The 22904-nt window shown below is 43.1% G+C and overlaps 2 protein-coding genes across 2 annotated transcripts in view; one reads left to right on the plus strand and one right to left on the minus strand.

Annotated features, from left to right (window-relative positions):
* Positions 1-12: 12 nt before the first annotated feature.
* Positions 13-5053, minus strand: LOC104257694 (neuferricin). The gene is made up of 4 exons (XM_059829474.1): positions 4810-5053; positions 4096-4236; positions 3192-3378; positions 13-1657 (listed from the first exon to the last, which is right to left on the minus strand). Exons 1-4 carry the CDS (start codon positions 5051-5053, stop codon positions 1444-1446), a joined length of 786 nt encoding a protein of 261 aa, XP_059685457.1. The 3' UTR covers positions 13-1443.
* Positions 5054-5452: 399 nt separating this feature from the next.
* ZZEF1 (zinc finger ZZ-type and EF-hand domain containing 1) overlaps positions 5453-22904 on the plus strand; it is a 59029-nt gene continuing 41577 nt past the window's right edge. Inside the window, exons 1-13 of the mRNA XM_059829075.1 lie at positions 5453-5815; positions 9997-10141; positions 11272-11466; positions 12353-12524; positions 13206-13405; positions 14489-14699; positions 16171-16287; positions 16513-16691; positions 17742-17840; positions 18911-19002; positions 19989-20137; positions 20680-20791; positions 21981-22196. Of these exons, the coding sequence (XP_059685058.1) occupies positions 5453-5815; positions 9997-10141; positions 11272-11466; positions 12353-12524; positions 13206-13405; positions 14489-14699; positions 16171-16287; positions 16513-16691; positions 17742-17840; positions 18911-19002; positions 19989-20137; positions 20680-20791; positions 21981-22196 (2250 nt within the window). The remainder of the gene's footprint in view (positions 5816-9996; positions 10142-11271; positions 11467-12352; positions 12525-13205; positions 13406-14488; positions 14700-16170; positions 16288-16512; positions 16692-17741; positions 17841-18910; positions 19003-19988; positions 20138-20679; positions 20792-21980; positions 22197-22904) is intronic.

Genomic DNA, 22904 nt, shown 5'->3' on the forward strand with positions numbered 1-22904 from the left:
TACATGTTTAAATTGCAGTATGGCTCCCATCCATGGCAGCTGTAGCCTCATCTAAATATCATAGGTGAAAAGTGCTGTAATATGTCCTGCTGTCACCACAATGAAGCGATTACTCTTGCTTTGTAGCAATGCTGCCACGCCTCCTGTAAACTAGTTATTAACTAATTACTTAAATTTGCAGGACTTTCTTTAGAGGTGGTAGTAGGCCAAAACTGAGTTTATAAATGCTTCCCAGCTGTTTTTTATAAATAGGTGACAGCTGCCTTAAGAACTGAACAAAGCACAGATCTGTGCCACTGCTGGACCATGTGTAATCTGGCTGTCTCTCTCAAGGCTGCAGCTACACCAGAAACTGATTCTAACAGTAGACTACAAAAAACAGCAACTGCCTCCCTGCAGTCTGGGGTTTGTAGCACTCAGGCCCCACGCAGGTATTCCCTTGTCCTTTTCAGCCCCACACAGACATGCTAAGAACTTGCCCTGCTGTTCTGGGAGTCGCTCACATTACCAAATTTCGCCAGCTATGACAAAATATGTATGGAATTTAAGGGAGCTGGGCCTTGTGAGGATACATCCAGCCTCAGCTCACAGTCTGATGGACATGTACCAGAATGGAAATAGAAGGCAGAGTACAGCAGGATGGTCATGTTGCCATATAGCGTTTTTTATTGCCTATTTAAAACTACCCATTTGTGATCCGAGTAGTTTGGAAGTAGCGAATCAGAGGACCAGGATGGTGAGGTTAATATAAAACAACGATCCTCATAGGTGGCTTCCACTATCTTTGCACAGTATCTAATACAAAACACTAAATGAGGAAACACAGCCATGACCTTTGCCTTCTGTACTCCAAGAATTTGATAAAGCTTGTGTGTAACTAAACTGCACTAGTTCCTAGATACTGTGTACTTTAATTGTAGGAGAAATGTGGGCTTCTCCCTGCTACCTTTAAACTCTCTGGAGTAAATCAGGTGACTGGGAAGGAGCATTAGCACTACGATGCAGTAGGCAGAGTTCAAGCCACTGGAGGACTGTGCATAAACTGAGGTCAGTGATGCTGCAGCAGTCCTTGTGCTCACTACCTCGCTGCCTTAAAACACAACACATTGCACCCACCACCGTGCACACAAGCACCTCTCTCCTGACTGCACAAGAAATCAGTTTTTAAATATAATTCAGGCTGTGCATCTTACAGTTTGTTGCCAGATGTAAAAATACCACAGAAATAAAGCACTAAGAAAGCATCCCGTTGCTGATTTTTTAGCCACTAACTTGGCCAGAGTGTTTCCTCCCTCTCTCATCTCCACACATTAAAATAGAGTCACAAATAACATGAAATTGTTATTGCTCCCTTTGCGCAGATGGAAGAGAATGGAGCTGCCCACCCAAAGTGCAATGTTTCGCTGCAGGACTCAACGTGCCCCTTGGATCTGGCACTCAGAGTCACACCGTTAGGACGCACTGCTCGGCAAGCGGATGGCAGCTGTTGTATTCCTCCAGGAGTGGGTTATCCAGATCGCCTCTGTCACTGTGCTCGGTGGAGTCCGGCTGGCCCCACGGGGGACCGGTAGTCCTCACGCACACACAGTGACTGCCCCTCGAACCAGGCTGGTACAGCTTCCGCGGGACTCCGGTCCAGTCTCTGTTCACTCCCCCACTAAGAATGGAAAATAAATATAAATTACAATTCGAATCCATGAAAATGCTTCCAGCCAATAGAGAATCATTAGATAAAACCCAAGACAATCTGGGAGAGTTAGAACTAACAATACACTCACCGAGGTAGACTTTGCTCCCAACAGCTAACACCCCACAGCTTTTTATTGGCTGTGCTTCAGAAACCTGTGGCCTGAACCTGGTTTCATCAGTGCTGCTACATGCTCTCACCTTTCTGGGAGCAACCAACTTCTGCTTCCCCTGTTTCTATTGCTGGAAAAGGAATCATAGCCTTATGTAGCACAGCGTGTCTAATGGCAAAATGCCTTTTTTGGGGGTAGCTAATTGCTCACAGATAATCACACACCTTCTCCTGTGCTGTGACTGAACATAGTGATTTTGAGAACTAGGGCAAAAGAAACAAAAAAAAAAAGTCTCAATTACTTCCACAACTACTGCATAGTGTCTCTTTTTGGGCCAAATCCTTCCTGTTCCCCTAACTACCGCATCTTTTAAGCCTGTAAACTCTTACACAAGAGACTGCCACACAACACTCAGTCCCAGGGCTGCACCCAAGCTCATTCACGCATAGAAGCAGATCCCCCGAGGTGTGCAGTGCTACTGGTGTACCAGCGTTTTGCAAATGATTTAATCTTAAAACAAAATAGTCCCTAAACTGAGAGAGGAATACAACTAAACAGGCCAATTAGGAAATGACTAGTCAAAGCTCAACCTCATTTTTATGGGGTTTTAAGTAAAAACTGTTGTGGCAGTGGCATGTGAGAAAGGCTGTGAAACCGTCTGAAAAAAACAAGCTAATCCTTGGACTCCTGATAGGTGAGAAAACCTGCTCAAATGCAGCAGACAGTACTACTGGGATTTCTGTCCTGTTTTCCTGAGGGCAGGAGGCTCACGTAAACATGTGGGCAATTCTGAAACCTGATTTTGATTCCAGTGTGACAAGGATTTTTGCTTCAGAAATACAATTCCTAAAAGTATCAATGATCGGGATGAAACTTTATTTTCCTTTTACCCGCTCACCAAGTTGGTAAGCAGAGTTCCCCTCTGCTACCTCACGCTGGAGAACATTTTCACTAGCCCAACCTACATCTCTGTGCGACTCCAGACTGGGTGGAGGCTATCAGCAGTTGCTGTACTGGAAGAGAAAATCTAGGGATTCCAATTCACACAGCAGCAGCGGCTAAACCCAGCACAGGGAGAACAGCACCGCTGCTCCTTGCTGGTTGGCTCTGCCTCTGTCAGAAAGCACAGCCTGGGGAATGCAGACAGGGGAAGGGACCATGCCCAGCGTACTCCAGTGCTCAGCACATTAGGACCAACCTATGCCCTTCTGCAGAGCAGCTGGCAGACCTCACCTACAGACTATGGAGTGCAGTGGCTGCAGGAGCCAGGACATCTTCCTACGCCACTCCTGCTAGAAGAGGCAATGAGAAAGCTCAGGGCGCCCAAAAAAAAAAGGCAGAAATGCTCTGCTCTAAAGGGTCCAAACATGATGGCAGGAAGGCAAAGTTTACCTCTGTCTGGAGCACCAGAATCGGCTGCCCTTAGCAGAGCTCCATTCAGAGTTGCAGGGTGGAAACTGCTGCTTCCTCTGCTTGCTTTCTGCTTGGAACTTCAGAGCTTCCTCAATCGCAGCCTCAGCCTGCCTTAAGGCTTCTGTCGGCGCCCCATTTTCATCGTAGAATCTGCCCACCAGCTTCCCTGGGAGAAAAGAGCAATTAAGACCGCCGTGCTTCCAGGCAAGGAAAATGAATAGATCTGTGGGGTTTTTTTTTAATTTGTTATTTAAAGACAAAAAAAGGAGGATCTCGCCATGGCCCAATTTTAAAACCAAACTGAGCTTACAACTCTTCCATTCTCAGATCACACAGCAATTTACCCACATTAATAAATCCATGCAGGACAAGCTCAGGCACAGCCTCATTAAAGATCAGAAAGTCAATGCTACTTTCAGCTGCAGAACCCAGAACTCTTTCCCACTCAGGCACCTCATTCCCCAAAATAGTTTCCCTGCACTGCTGCTCCTACCGTCTCCCGAGTCCAGCTAATTTCAGAACTCGCAGCGCTGGCTCCATGCCTTTTGCTGAGCAGAGATGAATAAAAGCAGGGCAGAGAGCTGCAGCTGACAGCCCAGGGGAGGAAAACTGTTCAAGCTTCACCTTAGAGGAAAGCAGACCTCCAACTAGATCTGATTTAGCAGCAGCTCCAGCTGATCGCTTGCAGGTTTCAGTATGCTGGGCTCCGGCAGCACAGGTGGAAGACCCTCACCAAGGTGGACATGTTGAGGATGAAACCTGGTGCTACGCAGCACCACGTCCCCCAACCTTCTGTCGCTGTGCTGCAGGCCCACCCTCACCCACCCGCTCTCCTCCGCCGGCGCTTCCCTGGCCCGTAGTCACCCCAGCCAGGCCCACCTACCCACGGGATCATAGTTGTCGCCGTAGAAGGCAAGCCAGCTCTGGATGGTGAGCATCTCGCCTGGTGACAGCGCCGAGACGTCGTCCACCAGCCCTGCTTGGGTGAAGTCGCCGGTGGCAAACGCTCTGGTGGCATCTCTCCCTGCGGGACAGGCAGGCGGTGAGCCCCAGCCAGGCCCCGCAGAGCCCCTGACAGGGCCCAGGCAGGCGGTGAGCCCCAGCCAGGCCCCGCAGAGCCCCTGACAGGGCCCAGGCAGGCGGTGAGCCCCAGCCAGGCCCCGCAGAGCCCCTGACAGGGCCCAGGCAGGCGGTGAGCCCCAGCCAGGCCCCGCAGAGCCCCTGACAGGGCCCAGGCAGGCGGTGAGCCCCAGCCAGGCCCCGCAGAGCCCCTGACAGGGCCCAGGCAGGCGGTGAGCCCCAGCCAGGCCCCGCAGAGCCCCTGACAGGGCCCAGGCAGGCGGTGAGCCCCAGCCAGGCCCCGCAGAGCCCCTGACAGGGCCCAGGCAGGCGGTGAGCCCCAGCCAGGCCCCGCAGAGCCCCTGACAGGGCCCAGGCAGGCGGTGAGCCCCAGCCAGGCCCCGCAGAGCCCCTGACAGGGCCCAGGCAGGCGGTGAGCCCCAGCCAGGCCCCGCCAAGCTCCTGACAGGGCCCAGGCAGGCCCCAGCGAGGCCCAAACCCAGGGCCCCGGCGGCCCCCCCCGCCCCACTGGAGGTACCTGCGAGGCCGCTGTAGGCGCCGCCGGGACCGTAGTGCCTGCGGCCGCGCTCCACGTCGAAGACGCGGCCCAGCACGGCGAGGTAGAGGCCGGGCTCGCCCGCCGCCCCGCGGTACCGGGCCAGCTCGGCGGCGCTCAGCAGGCGGCCGCGGGGCGGCAGCAGCCAGGCGCGGGGATCGAACCCGCGGCCCAGCAGGCAGGCGGCCCCCAGGCACAGCAGCGCCGCCGCCGCACCCCGCCACATGGGGCCGCGCCACCCCGCCGGGCGGGTCACGTGTTCGCCACGGACGCGCCCGACCCCTTCACGACACTTTCCTCGCCGCACAGCAGCGTGGTGGCGGCGGCGGACGGCAGTGTGGCCAGCGCGGGGGGGGGGGAACGACGAGGCTCTTTCCCACGGCGCCGCTTTACGGCGAGTGTCGCGCGGCGCGGCCGCACCGTGCCTTTCCGGGGCGGGGCGGGACTTTGCGGCGCCGGGCGTCGCTTGGCGGCAGTGTGGCGCGGCCGCCGCCGGCCGGGAGCTGACAGGTGCGGCGGGCCGGGAAGTTGCTGACTAAGCCGGGGCGGCGGCGGCCGGAGGAGGGGGAAGGAGAAGCGGCTCTGCCGAGCGTCGAGTCGCAGCGTCGGCGCCTCCGGGGGGCTCATGGGGACGGCGGCGAGCCACAGCAGCGAGGAGGAGGAGGAGGGCGCCGAGGAAGGCATGGAGGGGGCGGCCGCCGCGCCTCAGCCCGGCGCCCCCTTCCCGCCCGGCGCCGCCGCCAGCCCGGCGCCGCCGCTGCCCCCGGCCGAGGTGCTGCTGGACCAGGCCCGGCTGCGGGAAGCCACGGCGCGGCTGCGGGAGGCGGCGCTGCCCGAGTCGCTGGTGTCGCGGCACCACAGCACGCTGGTGCGCTGGCTGGAGGAGCGCCTCAGCCGCGGCGACGAGGCCGTCAGCCTGGAGCAGTTCTGCGAGGTGCTGGAGAGCGTCTCCCGCCTGGCAGCCGGCTCCCGCGGCGAGAGCGAGGAGGTGAGGAGGCGGCCGGCGGGGTCAGGCCTCTGCCCGGGCCGGGGGGGGCTGGCGGGGGCGCGGTACCGGCTAAACGCCTCCCTCCCGAAAGGTCTGCGCGCCCGGGTGAGAGGCGGGGGTGAGGCGGGGGCCGGGAGCAGGCTCCTCGGGAAGGGAGGCGGTGGAAGCCCCGGGTTGCTGCTGGAGGTAGGTCGCCCTGAGCCGGGGGGGTCTTCCCGGGCACCGGCTCCGTGGCAGGGGGTGCGAGCAGCGTGGCCGAGCACACGACCGTGGAGTCCCCGGTCACCCCCTCCGGGTAAGTGGGGCGAGGCCAGCCCGGAGGGTTCTGCAGCAAGGTTAAAAAAGTGGCTGCTGCTGCTGATAGGCAGGCTGCCAACTTACAGATATCTTTTTTTTTTTAACTTTGCTAGTTTTCAGTGATCGTGCTCAGCAGCCACTTGTGAATAAACCCGTTATTTACAACAATATTTCTGCTCTCGCTACCGCCAGTGCAGCGGGTGGTAGCACAGATAGGAAATTCTGTATAGGTAGTTCCTCTGACATACTTCTTAATGGTATCAGCAAGTCAGTTTGCCAGACTCAATTTTATTGTTGCTTTTCAAAATCAGCAGTGAAATTGTCAGGTGTCTCATTGGTGTCCCATTACTTTTTGTAAAGTAAGAGTTTTGGGAGACTTGTAAGAAAGTACTGTAACAGAGTTTCCCCTCCACAGGCAGAAGGTCTTAAGGTAAGGTTTTAATGGTAGAAGAGAGTACAGTTTCCTTTCTGCTGTGGGAAAGGATATGGGGAACTTAACGTCTAGAACATCTAATCTTTAGCTTAACTCTCTAGCTAGCACTTAAAATCCAGTAGAATACCCTGTTGGGAATTTCACACTCAGTTGAGAAAGTGGTTGTGTCTGAATGCAGTTCCTGAGTCTCACCAGCGCCTTGCTTCTGTCTTTGTATCGCTCCTGAGTAGCAGAATAACTTGGTAAACAGCTAAATCACACATACGCTCCTTGAAATCGGTGCTGACTTATTAACAAGGCTACTGGAAACTGGGAAGAGATTAATTGCTTTGTACAGACAGGTATGTTTATACCAGACTGTTTTAAGTAGCCTGCTAAAATGCTGCCTCCATTTCCAGTTCCTTTACAAGAGCCAATAAAGAACACTTCTTCATTTGTAATGACAGTAAGAGTGAAATTAGTACATCGGGGTTCTTTCTGTCAATACAAACAACTGAGCTTTGCGAGCTGCAGAAATATTTTGAGGATTGTCTGTGTCGCGCATCCTCCTCTGCATGAAGAATATCGTTGGTTTGGGGTTTTTTTTTCTGCTCTTGGGAGTGGGGAAAAAACTTGTCAAAGGATTTGTCATGGTACGGATATGTGGTCACATCTAGGCTATCCTGCGACATTGAGATGTTGGGAGTTGTGTGGAAAACCTTGATGACATTGTTTCTGTAACTGGCACTAGCCCATGGGCTGTGGTATTTTAGTTTTCCAGGATGTATTTTACACTGATGAGAAGTTAGTTTGTGGGTGGCAGGTCAATAGGTTTCACTTTTTAAAGTTTACAGAATCCTGTCTGGCATAGACTTAAGTTTTGATCTGCCCGTTAAGCTTTTCCAGTCTCAGTGTGGGGCTTGTGAACACGTATGTCGAATGCTCTATGGGCAAAATGAACCTCTGTTTAAATGCAAAATCTATTTTCTAGCTAAACTGAACCTCTGAATCCTTTTTCATTCATTAGTGCTTCAGCAGCTGTGATGTAATGTATCCAACTTTCGCTTGAAACATTAATGCTGCAGTTCTACTGAGAGCAAAGGATGAAATACAGAGTTTTCTTAAGTCACGCTTCAGATATTCTGTCATGCTGTCCAACTCCTGAGCTGCCTGTGAGATGAGGGGGTGACTCTCCCATGTGCCGTGTTTCCTAGCGATTGCCTTAGCCATCATTTCCCAGGAAAAATGTTTCTTTCATGTTTCTGCATGTCCAGGGCTGAACTGGGTAGGAAGTGTGTGGACTCAATGCTTTTATTAAGGAGTAGAATGCAGCTGGGTTGTGGTAAAGCTGCTGCTGTAGTTGTACCATGTCCCAGCCGTGAACACAACTCAAAAGCTCTGAGTACAGGTTTGCATACTGATTTTTTCTTTCTTTTTTTTTTTTTTGCTTACACCCCCATTGCAGAGGGAAGCTAGTTTGAGCAGTGGAAATTGTGTATGTTTTATGTCAAATATAGAGTTTAAGTTATACTGAACAGTCAGGAAATAATTTTAGAGTTCTAGGCTTGGTGCAATCTCCTGAGATCATAGTTTAAAAATAAAATAACAAAATACTGCATTAAGATGCAAAGAAAAGCATATACGTGGTAATCTCTCCTTGTGTGGAAGTATAAGAAATTGGTTTAAAGCAGCTATCAGCAGATCCAGTCTTGTCTTGTGCATGGTTTCTTTTCACCGGTAACATCACAAAACTTGCTTGCTTGTTCACTTCACGTTTTAGTGATTGCACAGTTTGACTTCAAATATGAGGAGAAGAAGTCTTAATGGCAAGAATGGCGTGGAGCGAAACTGTACATTGAATTGTTTTGGCAACTGAGTTATGTTTCTTAAAATTAATTCCCTCTGTATTGTTGTCCTCGAGCAAAGGTCTTAGTTTTTTGCTTTGGTATCTACCCGATGCCCAGCACCGTCATCGGTACTGGCTGTGGTAGCTGCTGGAGTCCAGCACCGGTCCTCTTTGCTGCTAAGAATAACTTTTTTAAAGGTGGCCATTGTCAGCATGGGTTCAGCTGTACGTTTAACAAGAGTTTGTAAAACTGCTAAGCGAAAACTTGGCTCTGTGTCACAGAAGTGCCGTCGGAGCTTTAGCCAGCTGAAATACGGCATTTGGATTCTGTTGTCTTCTGAGGACTCTGCTCTCATTTAAGTGGTGTAATTATGTCATGGTTAATTGGCAGGTTATTTTGATCTAATCATTTTGGACTATTTCTCTCTAGGATAGTGGTTTTAATGGTACATCAAGTTTGATAATCAGGTAGCAAACCCATGGATTCAAGCGTAAGCTTCCTTCCGAACAGCAGTGATTCCCTGGCTCTGTCAGACGCTTGTGAGGTGACCTGTTCTTAGAGGCCACATTTACTTGGCTGTGTGGCTGAACTTGAAATCCAAATTCAGGGCTGGGAGACTGCAGTCTGGCTTGTAAAGAAGTATCTTTTGTAAGTGCATTCCCAATTTATATAAAAAAAAAAAAAAAGGATGTTCCTAAAATACGGCATTTCTTTTTGGGGTACGTTTGATTTTTTTTAAATTTTTTTTTACCAATTAAACAGAAGTTTGTTTCAACATTAAAGACAATTGTGAAAATATAGCTAGTTTTTTGGATCGTTGTGTGTCACTGGTTCATGAGTTCTCTGAAGTGGCTAGTTAAAAAAAATTACGTTTATGAACTTGGTTCTGTTTTATAGGTTTAGCGGAATAAAAATATCTTGTACTTTTGTTAGTACAAAGATGTGAAATGCATAGCTGTGTGAGTTACTTTTTATAGATGCTCAACACAACTTTTCTTATTAAGAATTTATATTAAGGTCAAAATAATAAAGCTGGCAATGGTTGCCTTCAATAAGAAAAATAATCTTTCCTAACTCTCTCCATTGTTCTCACAAATACTTTGACAAACTATGTTAAACTGGTATTTTGTGTAGGAGGACAGTATATGGAAGGAAATACACATTTAAAAAATATTCTGGTTCTAAGGTCACTTTCTTAAGTAAAGAAAATATTTAAAACTTGAAAGGATGTGAGATGGATGCAGCGGTAACGAGTAATAGATGGTATGGCTTTTAGAACTAACTCACCCTTTAATGGAAGAGCTATTAGGTGTTCTGTGAGCACCTTCTTCATAGTCCCAGGTGTCGGTGGATGGGTATAGATGATGTGCTGGCTCCACCTAAGCATAACTACAGTGAACTTTTGTAGGAAGGCAGTGCAAATGCCTTAAAGCTTGCTAAAGACTGCAGATTTCCAGCCAGGCTGTTTCCTGTTGTCATGAATTCAATACTAGGGAAAATGGATTCTTTTGGATTTTTATTAATGGTGTTACAATGTTTACTGCTACAGGTTTTTACGAAATACCTTGAATTTCTGCTTGAAGTGAATATGCTGAAATAAATTTTCTTTTTTTGTTCCTCTTCAGGCCTTTGCACAATTTGATGCTGAAGGAGATGGCACCGTAGATGTGGAGAATATGCTGGAGGCTCTCAAGAATTCTAGTGGAGCTAATCTTCAAGGGGAGCTTAGCCATGTAATCAGGCAACTGCAAGCTTGTTCACTAGTTCCAGGTATGAGAACAGGGTGACAAAATAAATGGTTTCCCATGTCCTGCCCTATATAAGGGGTGCTGCTTCAATAAATTGCTTTAATAGTGTTTCTTGTCCTAGTCTTCCTAAAACCATAGTCCAAGTCATTCTCGCTTCTCTAGTATCAAACAAGTGAAGTTGCTGTAAATTAAAAATTTCCTGTAATTACATCCAGCTAACTTGCTTTCATAAATAACCAATATTTTCTTCCCGGTGTGACTGGGGAGCTTCTCATCCTGGTTTGGTTTAGCTCACAGACAGAAAACAGTTCCTTGCAAAATTTTGGTGAGTGCCTAACTAATGCAGTCTTGTACTTGGTAACTGGAGGAATAAATCCTCCACTGAGTCTGTTTCAGGTGATGAGTCATACACTTTATTGTTATTATGATTATTATATTGTTATTTAGCATTTGAAATCCTACTAAAACAGAATTCATGTTTTATAGCATATAGTTTGGAAAGTGTCAGTTTCCAGAATTTGATTTCTGGGATAAGTATCGGCTACTGGCTTTCCTTCCACGCTTTTGATGATAAGTGGCTAAAGGGGACTTGCCTTAGAGGATCAGACAAGAAGTGTTAGAATTGGCTAAGGCAGAGGAGAGTACTTATGGGGTAGTATTCTATGCATCTAAATGCACTGTGATTCAGAGTACCACTGTTCGGGAGCTGGAATTTCTTATGAAGTTGATGGAAAGCATTAGGCACCTCTTTGGGAATAATCCACAATGCCAAAGTGAGATGCTTAGCATAGCTTAAGGTGAGTGATGCAAGTACATCAGCTCATTAGTCAAGCAGCATCTGTTTCACCTAGATATTGAAGACAAGAGTTTGGAACTTTGGGGACAGCAAAATAAGCATAAGAACTAAGATTTTTGGTAATTGTTTTGAACACCTTCAGGTATTTCAAGTAACTGGCAAAAATATTTGCCTGCACCTTTCACAGTCCTGCTGTAAAGGTTCCAAACTTGAGCTACTTCATGCGGTGGAATGTAGTTCCAATATTGGCTCCTGTGCTTAATTTGGATTTACCTATTAATAAGATGCAGAGGGGGAAATGATGACTTGACCAAGTCAGATGTTGCAACAAAGATAGAAATAATGTCTCTTTCTAGGTTTTATTGATATATTTTCCGAATCAAAAGAGCGTCTTGGTCTTCATGCTTCAATGATACTGAGATTCTTGCACCGGAATCGGATTTCTAGTACTGCCATCCCTTACCCTGTCTTGGAGTACTTCAACAATATCTGTACTATGCGGTCTTCTGTACTGAAGGATTCTTTAGATCGACTTCTCCTAAAAGAGAGAGGTATGTAATATCTTTCTTTTTTTTCAGGATGGCAGTGTAACCATAACTTGAAGATGAAATAAAAAACTTTCTTTTCTCTTTAATCTTTAACAGACATGACTTTTTTTGTGAAGTTGATCTGTATGTTTCTGTGGGGTTTTTTTGAGGCATATAAATTGATCTCCTAACAGCCTAACAATCTGAGTAACGGACTTAGAAGTTTTCCATCTTTCTCCTGACCTGCTTCAGAGCGATGATTACTAATTTGTGATATTCGCTATTCAGTCAAAGATCTCTAGTGGTTGCTGGACACTTAGTTTCCATGTGAAGGTGAATGTTTTCTGAAGTTGACCGTTCAGTATCAAAAAATAATTTATTATTTTGGGGTGGAGGTAGTGAATCTTTTATTGTATTTCAGATGGGACTGTCCTGGTGGTCTCTCTCTAGAGGGAGGGCTCCTTTTCTTCACGGCTTGACTTGATATTTTCAGATCTCTGCACTTTTATTGAAATGCATCAAGTTACTTGGGGAAGCAGTCTGCTTTGTCCCTTCCCTAGAATAGCTGAATTGAGGTTTTGTCCATCGTATTTTACTTTTTCCTCTCATCTGTCTGTATTTTGGCATAATAGTAATAAAGCACTGATGAGGCCAGTAATGAAAGAAGGAGATAAATGATATTGAACTCCAGGCAAAGTAGGTGTTTTCCTACTGCATGTGGTAGATTGAGATTATTGTGGTTTCACTTGAAATGAAACTTGCCTGTCTTCTAGGTTCTGTCAGAAACACTTCTTCAGGAGCTGTGTTGTGTGCCAACAAGTTCATTTATATGAGATAGTTATTATAAAGGTATAACAATTCTCAAAACAAGCAAAAGAAGAATGTTACGAGTGATTTCGTTTCTTTGCAGAATACCCCAGTGACTTGAATGGTAATCAGGAGTCGGACAAACTGAAGTCTGTCACAAAGTGCTATACTCACATAGAAACCTCATCCAATTCTGCTGATATTGACAAGATGACAAATGGAGAAACTACATCCTTCTGGCAGTCGGATGGGAGTGCTCGCTCACATTGGATACGGTGCGCGACACAGCGATATACAGCTGAGTTTTGGGGTAGTTAGTCCTTAGGTTTTACAGTCGGTGGGGTGTAACTGAAAAAAATTGTGGAATTAATGAATGACAGATGAGTATAGTTGAAAGCAGAAGTCATTAATCTCTGCATAAAGTGTAAAGGCCTAATCACGAAGTAAAAGTGTTCACCTGTAAAATGCATGCATCTTCCATGCTGACATATATGCTTGTTTTGTAGCTAAGCTTTCCAAACTGTACTATAGATGCAGTGGTTAGGACTTAAATAGAAGCGCTTTGCCACTGTCTAGAAAGTTACTGCTCCATGAAACAGAAATGTTTAGTGGTTTTTTTGGTAGTATGTATAGAATGTATACTTAAAAAAAAAAAATATCATTTTGGTCATTATTGACACTACATCTTTATTCCCGAAGAATGAATTCTCAGTTGAAAAGCTGAACAATAGAAAATTCTACGTTCTCACTATCAGGCGTGACTGTCTTTAAGTCAATTACAAGTTTTCTAACTCGTCCACCATGATACAGGGTTGGTAATGCCTGTGAAGCATTAGATAATTTCCGGTGGATTTATTTGCGATTTCAGAAGTGGAAACTGAGGGAAGATTAGCTAAAATGAAGTGCTTGACTTACCTTCTCTTTGCAAGAACTGTTTTATCTTCTTTGCTTTGCAGTTTAAAGATGAAACCAGATGTTGTTTTGAGACATCTGTCCATTGCGGTGGCAGCTAATGACCAGAGTTACATGCCACAGCAAGTTACAGTGGCAGTGGGGAGGAATGCCAGCAGTCTTCAGGAGGTCCGAGATGTTCACATTCCAAGCAATATCACTGGCTACGTAACACTGTTGGAAAACGCTAACATTAGTCAGATGTGTGAGTCAATAAAGATACCATTGGTATATTGTTTTGCTGCTTTTTTGAAGGTGAAAGGTTGGGTAGATCATAGAATGATGTGTTGAAATGTCAGTCATTAGAGCAGAAACTTTGGACCTCGTCCTTGGGTCAGAGAAATTATTCTAATTGTAGTTTAATTTCTAGCCTGTAAGACAGTCTTCTGAGTCTTTCTTGTAGCATCTGTCTAACTTGGGCTAAGGGTTGAAGAGCTAGAATGACTAAAGATGCAGTTTTAGCCTCTCAGTTTGAAGGCACTGGGCAATTTTAAAATATCTTTGCTTGCAGAGTGAAAGCATATGTTGGATAATGGTATCTAGCAAAAAATCTGCTTCTGAGCAACTATTTTTTTTTTTTTGGTAGCAAAACTCTGAAGCTGGTCAGATGATTTTTGTAAAGCAGGTTTTATGCTAAGGATTTTTAAGTAGTGTTATTTTTAAGTCTGGTAGATCTGTGGGTGCTATATTGGAATCAGTCAGAGGAAAGCTGCTCCTTCCTAAGATGGTTTCTGCAGCTTCAGAAATTTTGTCCTTTCAGTTCGAATAGGCGCTTTTCACTAAACTGAACTTTCGCTGCCACAGAAACAGGCAGCAAGGATGTTGTTCCTCAAAAGTAACTAAGACGATGTTGGCTATGCAAAACAGTCAAGAACTTATGTGAAAATTTGTATGTAACTTAAAAATTGGCTTTTAGGCTTTACTCTTTTTCCCCGTCTTCTCCACTACAACTCCAAAGATACTTCCTACCTATGTAGGTAAAAAGGTACTGGTGAAATAATCTATAATATCTTTTCCACTTTGAGGGTCTTTTAATACTTTTGTCCTTATTTCTAGCCGTACAATATGTAATGGATCACATAGGCCATTCAAAGGCAAAATTTTCCAAATCGTAGGGTGCACGGTGAAGAAACACGTGTATAGTTGTCTATATGTGGGCGTACTGTTACATATCTGCTGCTGTTTTTCTAAGAGGTTTTGCAGTCGTTATTGCTTTTAATATCTGGATTCTTCTAGACCTAACCCAGCAGAAGAAACGGGAAAAAAATTCTATTTTGTGTTTTGACAGACGTACAGATAAACATCAAGCGTTGCCTTAGTGATGGATGTGACACTAGAATCCATGGGCTCAGGGCCGTTGGTTATCAAAGAGTTAAGAAGGTGGGCGTCTCTGTCTGTGATGCCTCGGCTATCTGGTACTGGTCTCTGCTGACCTCTCTGGTGACGGCTTCCATGGAAACAAATCCAGCATTCGTTCACACTATTTTACAAAATACTCAGTAAGTACCAAACTTCCATGGGGTGTGACCTTTCTCTTTTTTTTTTTAGTACTTCCAGCTTTAGTAAACTAATCTCCCTTGTGTAACTGGTTTCTACTCCCTCCATTAATGTGTTTAAACATTTTTTCAGCAATCACACTGTTTAAATCTTGATATTTCTCTTTTATCCATTTGCACATACTGGAACAAGTACGATTCTCCTAGCTGTTGTGTCTAATGTAGTTGTTAAACCATGACTGAACAGACATTGAAAAATACATTTTTTACCTATCCTTTGACTTGTAATTATTTTGAGAAGCCTAAAATTAATTATTTTTGTTATTAATTTTATTGTTTATAAATATTGGACACCTTCCACTTATGAATGGAGCTTAATTTAGCTTAATTTTCAGCAAATTTCTGCTTGTGTAATGCCATCTCATGCATTACATGGGGATATAGTCGGGTATATGCAACATCTCTCTGCAGATGTCTGCTTGTGGTGACTGGCCGTTTTCTGTGTAACGTTTCCTTGTTTGACTGCCAAACACTTCTGCTTGATGACTTGAAGGACTGGAATCCAAACAAAATCACTACACACCCACTTCAACTTTTATAGAGCTTAGTTAGCATGATGCCACCACACTTGAGTACTGCTGTCGTTAGGTTAATGAATACCGTAGGCTAAAGTCCATTAAGCCTATCTTTCAATTTGTGTCATCTGTGAAACCTCTTTAAAGCTTAGATAATTTTATACATGCTTATGTTGGAAGTAGGTTCATAGTTGCAACCTTTACTAAAACTGAGGGCCTTTAGTTTTGCTACAGTTTAGGTATTTTTTAGAAATGTAACACAAACGATACTGAGCTAATAAAGCCTAAAAAAGTTATAACAGAGAAATCTTGACTAAAAATGTGCTTTCAGGGGTTACAAATTCAGTGTTTGGAATTATAAAGCAAAAAGCCATACTTTATAGAATGCATTTGATGAAACCGTTTAAGAATTCCTCTTTTCAGGGGTTATTACATTATCTTTGGAAATCAAGCAAAGATTCTGATCTGAACTAACAAGTTTCTCTCTTAGTTTCTGTAATTGTTCTGAAAGAGTTTAAAAGCAATTTTCCCTTTATTAATGGGCTCTTGCTGAATTCTAGAACTATTTAAAATGAAGCAGTGCTTGGACACTAAGCTATTTCTAATGCTGTCACAGATTTAATTCAAAACACCTTGATTTATTTGCCTCATTAAATCTGAGATTATGAGACTAGATTCAAGATTACCTAGCAGTCGTTGAACTTTCCCTGCCTAGAATGCAATACTGGTTTTACCTTTTGAAGAGATTCTTTGTGTAAATAGATTTTCTGCACTCAGAAGCTCTCTGTAGAGACCTGCTCGCAAAAAGCATGAAGATTCAAATGTCTAATTCATTTTAGAAGGCTGTTTTCTCCGATTCTGTCTGGTTTTCTGATGTTACGTTCCGTCCCTTTTACTAGGAAGGCACTGCAACACATGCCACCTCTATCCCTAACACCAGGCTCTACAGATTTTTCAAGCTTCTTATCTCCAAATGTTTTGGAAGAAGTAGATAGCTTCCTTATAAGAATAACAAGGTGAGTTTGTGTTGATATATTTTGATGCAATGGGAAATGGTTTAGAAGAATTTGTAGAGCAAATTTATCTCATTTTTACTCACTTGCTCTTTTTTTAGTATCTTGAAAAATTCAAACACATTAAGAAACAGACACATTAGATTTTTCCATGTGAGCATTATTTGTCTTTATTTAAAAACAGTGTGTCCTGAGTTTTCTTTTCACACTGTGTTTTTCCCTCCCCAGTTGTTGTACTACACCAGAGGTTGAACTTACACTCTTGGCCTTTGCCTTAGCCAGGGGGAGTGTCGCTAAAGTGGTAAGTTCCCTTTGCACGATCACTGATCATCTGGACACTCCGTACAAGGCTTCATCCCTTATTGCTTCCATGGCAACAGTCAGACAGAACCTGCTGTATAAATACGGTAAATGAATAATTGTTGGATCCTTTACTGTACGTATTTAAGACAATATGCAGCTTTGAGTTGTTTTACTTGTTGTTCTGCTGGGGTTTAAATACAAGACTTCTAAATTAATAACTGTTTCCAAGAAGATAGCCTGTGGAGTTGAACTGCCCTAAAAGTTGGTGATTAGATCAGCTTTCTGTGATCTAAGAATTGAACAAGGTGGCATCATCTCGAGGGAGAAAACATGAACTCTGTAGATAGTGGCCCCTATATCAAGATGGTGATAGTGTTTGTATTGTGTAAAAGGCAGATGACATCAACTATTTTTATTCTTCCAATAACACACTTAAATTTTTGTATGTTTAGCCTCAGTAAGTGGTCTCTCTTGCAGACATTTGCATGTGCACAAATTTAAGACATGTTTAAAATGTAATGTCATTAGCATCTATTTACAGTTCTTCATTTTCACTTTTATAAATTAATCTGAGTGTGTCGTAAGTGTAGATCTGTGCGTGGTCTAGCATAAGGCGCAAGATTTTTCTGTATTGGCTGTACTTGCTTGATAAATCTGTATTTTCTCCTATGTCAACTTCTGAGATTTTCATTAGTCTCTCATGAAGAATTTTCCCCTTTGTTTGCCTTTTAGTATGTTTTGTCAGGACTTCTTGGCTTGTGCCAGAGAGTACATTAATTATTTTATAATTATTGTATCGGTAGTTACTTTCAAAAGTTGGGAAAATTGTTTCATTTTTCCCGGAGTAGCTGCTGCTTTTTGCAAGACAAGAGTGGTACTTCATGTATTGTGAATTCCAAAGTGTGTGCGAACAATTGAGAGAACGTTAGTTGTCAGGATTTTCATAGACCTTCTGTCCCTAGCTAAAACTTTAGCTGTGTTAGATTACCATATCTCTTATACTCCAGTTTCTTCCTCCTTTTTTGTCTGACAGTGGTGTAAAAAGCTCATAGTATTGTAATTTTTTTCATTTGTTTTTTGTGTGAAGAACTTCAAACTGGGAAATAAGCTTTCTGGTTTATGAATTTGATAAACCTGTTGATTTTCTTACTTAGGAAAACCATTGCGACTAACTTTGCAAGCATGTGATGTAAAGGGAAAAGAAGATAAATCAGGGCCTGAAAACCTCCTTGTAGAGCCATGGACTGGGGATGGTAAGAGCCTGGACTTTAAAATCCGGAATATTCAGCCAAACACAAAGGCTGTTTAACAAGGCTATGGTGCTGTTGCATATATATTTATATATATTAGGTGCTACTCAGTAGTTTAATGATATGGAAGATCAAAACAAAAAACCACCCAACACCTACCCCCCCCAACCAATATGTAAATTCTGTTTTACAAAAAGATGGCTTTCTCAGGAGCCAGTTTATTGTCAAAACAAAGAAAAAGATTGGATGTTGGGGAGAACTATTGATATTCTACGTGGAAGTAAGCAATGAGCTGTCACAAAGCAAATAATACTAGAGCACATTTTGTGGGTTGAAGTCATGAACCATTCGCTGGTAGTTTCCCAAATATTGATGGGGAGATACAGTAGAAGTCATTGAAATTTTCACTGACTGCACATAACTATTAATTCTCCTTTAAAGCCTGTCTTTGTTAATGCAATGTTTTTATGTACTGGATGCAACCTAAAGAAAGAGTTTTGTGTTTCTTGACCTCCTTTTTAAGTGAAATACCACCTAATCTTTTTTTTTTAAACTGTGTATTGTCTTGCACAGTGCTATTGGTAAATGAAAGCTATTGTGATAGAAAATCAGGCACATTCTAAATGCTTATTTTACCCCTTTGTTTGCTCGTGTGTAGTGTTTTGATTTTATTCTTTAGTTATTTTGTGTGTTGTCTTCTGTTGTTTTATGGATCACAGTTTGGGGAACAGTGAGTTATATCGGTGAACAGAGCCACAAGCCAAAGTAATATTTGGGAGTTACTAATAACGTTTAATGGGGGCACACCCTTGAAACCACTGCAGATACTGTAGCCCCAAGAGAGACACTGGCTGGAGAGACCTGTGTATGCTCTGTGGGAGCGTATACTAACATGATACAGCCTTTTAACTTGTCTCTTACTCTTTTATTTGGAAACATTTCCTAATGAGCATTTCACTAGAAGAGCATTGTGTTTTTGTTTCCCCCCTTTAGTCCCCAGTCTTAGTATTCTCTTTCAAACAGCTTGCACTAGCAGTCCTTCCAACCTCATTCCATTCCCACTGCTGCCTTAGGTTTTCTTACTGAAACTGGGAAGACCAGAGCAAGTATCATTCTTTCTACTGGAACTGAATCTTCATTTCAAGTGACACAAATTAGAATAAAGGTATGTAGTTCCTCTGTGCTTTTCAAGTAGAGGGCTTGCTCTTTTCCCTCATTGTAGAGTTGAGTTAGAATTTTCTTTTTGTGTGAACTGAAATATTAAATTAGTCATGCAATAGTGTTATTTTGGGGTTTTACTTTTATGTAAGTCACAGGGAACTTAAGGAAATGGAGATCTTAAATTGTTTCAGGGTACCACAAGCATGTAGTAAAGACGTGTTTTCTATTGCTTTGTATATATCTTGTAATAAACTCAAGCCAGTGAGCCTCAGGTGTATGGTTTCTCTCTAAAGAGTATGGATGTATTTGTAGGATTGTATACCTTACAATAATTTTTCAACTCTGTGAATAGTAGATTTCAAGATCTATAGCATGTGAGTTCAGATTAAATGTTGGGTCTCTGAAATTCTTTTTAGAGATATCAGTGTAATTTGAACACTTGGCGTGATTTTATCTGGTTTAAAAGCAAGCTCTTGTGATTAAATGTCATGTCTGGGACAAAAATTCAGTGAGATTTCTGCAGCTGAATTTATTTATTTATTTATTTATTTAAGGTAAAGCAGTAGTTTAATTCCTGGAATAAGGATGCATATTTAAATGTCAAAGAGAATTAAACATGGATGGACTTCTGGCAAGTAGATTCTAATTGGAGCTGGAGAGGTACCTAAGGTGTTTTGCAGTGTAGTGGTAATGATTTTAGTTTCTTTTTTTAATTAAAAAAGTATACAAAACTAGAATGAGAATTAATATGTGGAAGTGTAGTTAATGTAAATGTAGCAAATATTAACCATGTACATGATCCTGGTTCAGTAAGTTACAAAAGTTTTCATAACTTTTCTCTGTGTTTAATTTTCCTCTAGGTAAATGGTACAATTCCAGAGATCGGTTTTGCCAGTACTTAGTTGCTTTCCATAACTTTTTTTCCTGTGAAAGCAACACCTTCTTTTATTGCCAGTTTTTTAATACATTGCTCTGGATTTGTTCTTTTAGGTCCGAAGAGGTGCCATTGGGGCCCAGTGTGGGCTGGTGTTTGCTTATAACAGTGCTTCGGAAAAGTTCCACGCAGAGGAACACTTCAGAAGGTTTGAAAGCTATGACAAATGGAAGCTGCGGGAATTCAAACAATTTTTAAAAAACAGGTATAGGTGGACTTTTTGTAATGAATACATGGAAAATAAATGTGTTATTAGATCTTTTTGCAATGCCACTTGAACTACTGAGAATGGTTACAAATGACTTAAAAATGATGCATCATTTAATTGTTACTTGTTTGATTTTCATGAGCCTCAATTTGATGTGTTTGAGGAAATAGGTATATAGCTGTTGTTTTTAGCCTCTTGATTTAAAGAACTGTTTAAAAAGGGATATAACAAACTTTCTACTTGAGGTGCTGATAACAGAAACTATTTATAGGAAGATCATATGTTAATTAGCCTTTATTAAATTACTTTTTCAAAACTGTTGCTTAAGAGTGAGGGGAGGTTAGGGACCATGACTAAAAAGGTTTCCTTAAATTTCTTACCTTGCATGTGCTAGAGTTTGGGTATGTTGAAAGTTTCTGTTGTCTCTCTCTCATCTTTATAGCCATACCACGGTAAAAATATTTTGGTAGCATATCAACAGCTTTGCAGTTTCTTTAAACTTTTTCTTCACAAAGTTTGTTACATTCTTTTATACATAGAAGCAGTTGTTCATGTGATGATTTGGGAGATGATGATCCTGTTGGCTGGTTTGAAGTGGAAGAAGAATGGGATGAAGTTGATGTCAAAATGCAGCAATGCAGAATTTCCCAAGTAAGAAACCATGAAAATCCGTTGGCCCATTCACAGTGAGCGGAGGCTCATCTCTGTGCTTTGTTGTAATGCCAGCTGACATAAACATAACTCTTTTCCATGCAAGGAGGGCTCTTCTGGGTCGAGGTAAAAATCAGTGGGTTTCTAGTTAAATGAATGATTGAACTTTTGTCCTCTGAGTTTTATTCTTTTTCTCTGCATATAGCTGTAGTTAAATGGTGCTTCAGGATCAAATTTAACGCAAAATTACGTGATAATGAGCAGACTACTGGTTTTATCATGAGGAAATATTTCTGAAAAGGATGCCATGATTGTTGCTCTATTCTAATATCTAGACGAATTAACTACTGCATAGTTATAACATTTATTCTTTCAGAGCCAGGTTCTTCAGCCCTTGTTTTAAGGTATGAACAATTACTGAGCAGTTCCATCAGTTAGGTTGATTTCCTTGAGGAATGTGGGACTTCCTGTTTCAAGAGTGGCAGAATATGGGTTTTGATTTGTAGTGCTTGAGAAGGAAACTTTGCCTTCCACATCCTGCATTTATCTTGTTTCTGGAGTCAGCTGTTGCGTAGCTCCCTAGCCTGTTTTTTGTACTGTGGAAATTAGCAGAAGTGGTGGCACAGTTGTAAGTCAACTGGGAATATTTCTAAAACCGTCACTGCTTGCTAAGGCATTCTGCTGTTGTCTGTGTAACCCTTAGTCCCTAAGAGTTACGAGCGTGCAGAGTTACTAACTACATTTGGATGGCAGAACTTGCTGTTCCCTTCAGCTTTGCTTTTTGTACCTCACTGTGGACAGATTGCATAAAAGTATCTTTTAAATATTACATATTGATCTTCTGCTTGCTTTTAAATGCAGCTAATAATTTTTTAACCTGCAAAAATGCTGTAACTGTAGAGCCAAGAAATAGAGTACGGGGAATGAATGGAACTGATAATGAATTAACTAACTTTGCGGATGCTTGTGGAGGTCACAGAATGTGACTTTTTTGGACATGGGGAGAGTTCAAGCTTAGCCAGAATCTCAGGCTCAGTATTTTAAACTTCTGGGGGTGGCTGACGGGGAATAAGGCTTGCCCCCTGCCCCCACCTGCAGTCTCCTCACATATGTGCATTCCTGTCTCTTAAAATCCAAGTTTGCACCAACTTTCAAAACCAAATCTTGTGCTGTGTTTGTATCCTTCTAGTACCTGATGATAAAGTTCTTGTGCACAAGACAAGACACAGCAGAACGGCTCGGAGTTCAAGGCCTGAATGTTCTTGGCTATCTTCGGCCTATGCGAGACCAGCCCAATAGGAGCATGAACTGCTTGCAGTGCAGGAAAACTGATGACGATACCGTTTGTGGCACAACTCTTCTCCTGAAGACACTTCATTTCATCCAGCAGCTGGCACAGGACCTGGTATTTTTACTTCTTAGTTCTGTTTAAGTGTGTATTTACCATGCTAAAAGTAATAAGGCTATGCTAACAGTATTTGTGAATGGATAAAGAAAAGTCTTGCTACTAGGTACTAGTAACTGTTAAAACCATGCTGTGGAGAAAAGAATGGTTTCTGAAAAGTAGCGTTCTGTGTATGTTTACTGAAGTTGACTAGGAATCTGCTCACTTTGGGTCTAGGAGAGAGTTAAGCACCATTTTTCAGCATCAGGTTACAATGCTGGGTGAAGTACATGCAACAGAAGGATGCTCCACTGTCTATTAGGTAATGTAGCTATTTCTGAAGCAAGCATGGGGAAAAGTGCCGAGAGAGGTAGCTAGAAAAGTTGCTAAAACGTGTCCTCTTTTTATCTGAAATAATTCTGTAAATATCTACGGTGAGATGTATGCAGTTAAGAGATATGGCTGGTGTGTGCTGATGTATGTCAGCGTGATGTACCCAGCTTCTGAGGATACATGTTAAAACCATGTTTTGTTCGTGCAGTGCATGCATCTGTGCCTTTTCAACTTCGATGCTGAACCACGGGCAGTCTCCTTTTGGCTATTACTTACTTTCAATCAAATTAGGTGGAGAGGTAGAGGTTGTAAAGTCTTTTCGTGGTGGAGGACAGGGGTGGAAGACTAGACGTTTGGGAAGAGGAGAGTCCTTAGTAGTAGCTCTGTGAAGGAGAA

This window comes from Gavia stellata, chromosome 25, assembly GCF_030936135.1.
Source record: "Gavia stellata isolate bGavSte3 chromosome 25, bGavSte3.hap2, whole genome shotgun sequence".
NCBI classification, from domain to species: domain Eukaryota; kingdom Metazoa; phylum Chordata; class Aves; order Gaviiformes; family Gaviidae; genus Gavia; species Gavia stellata.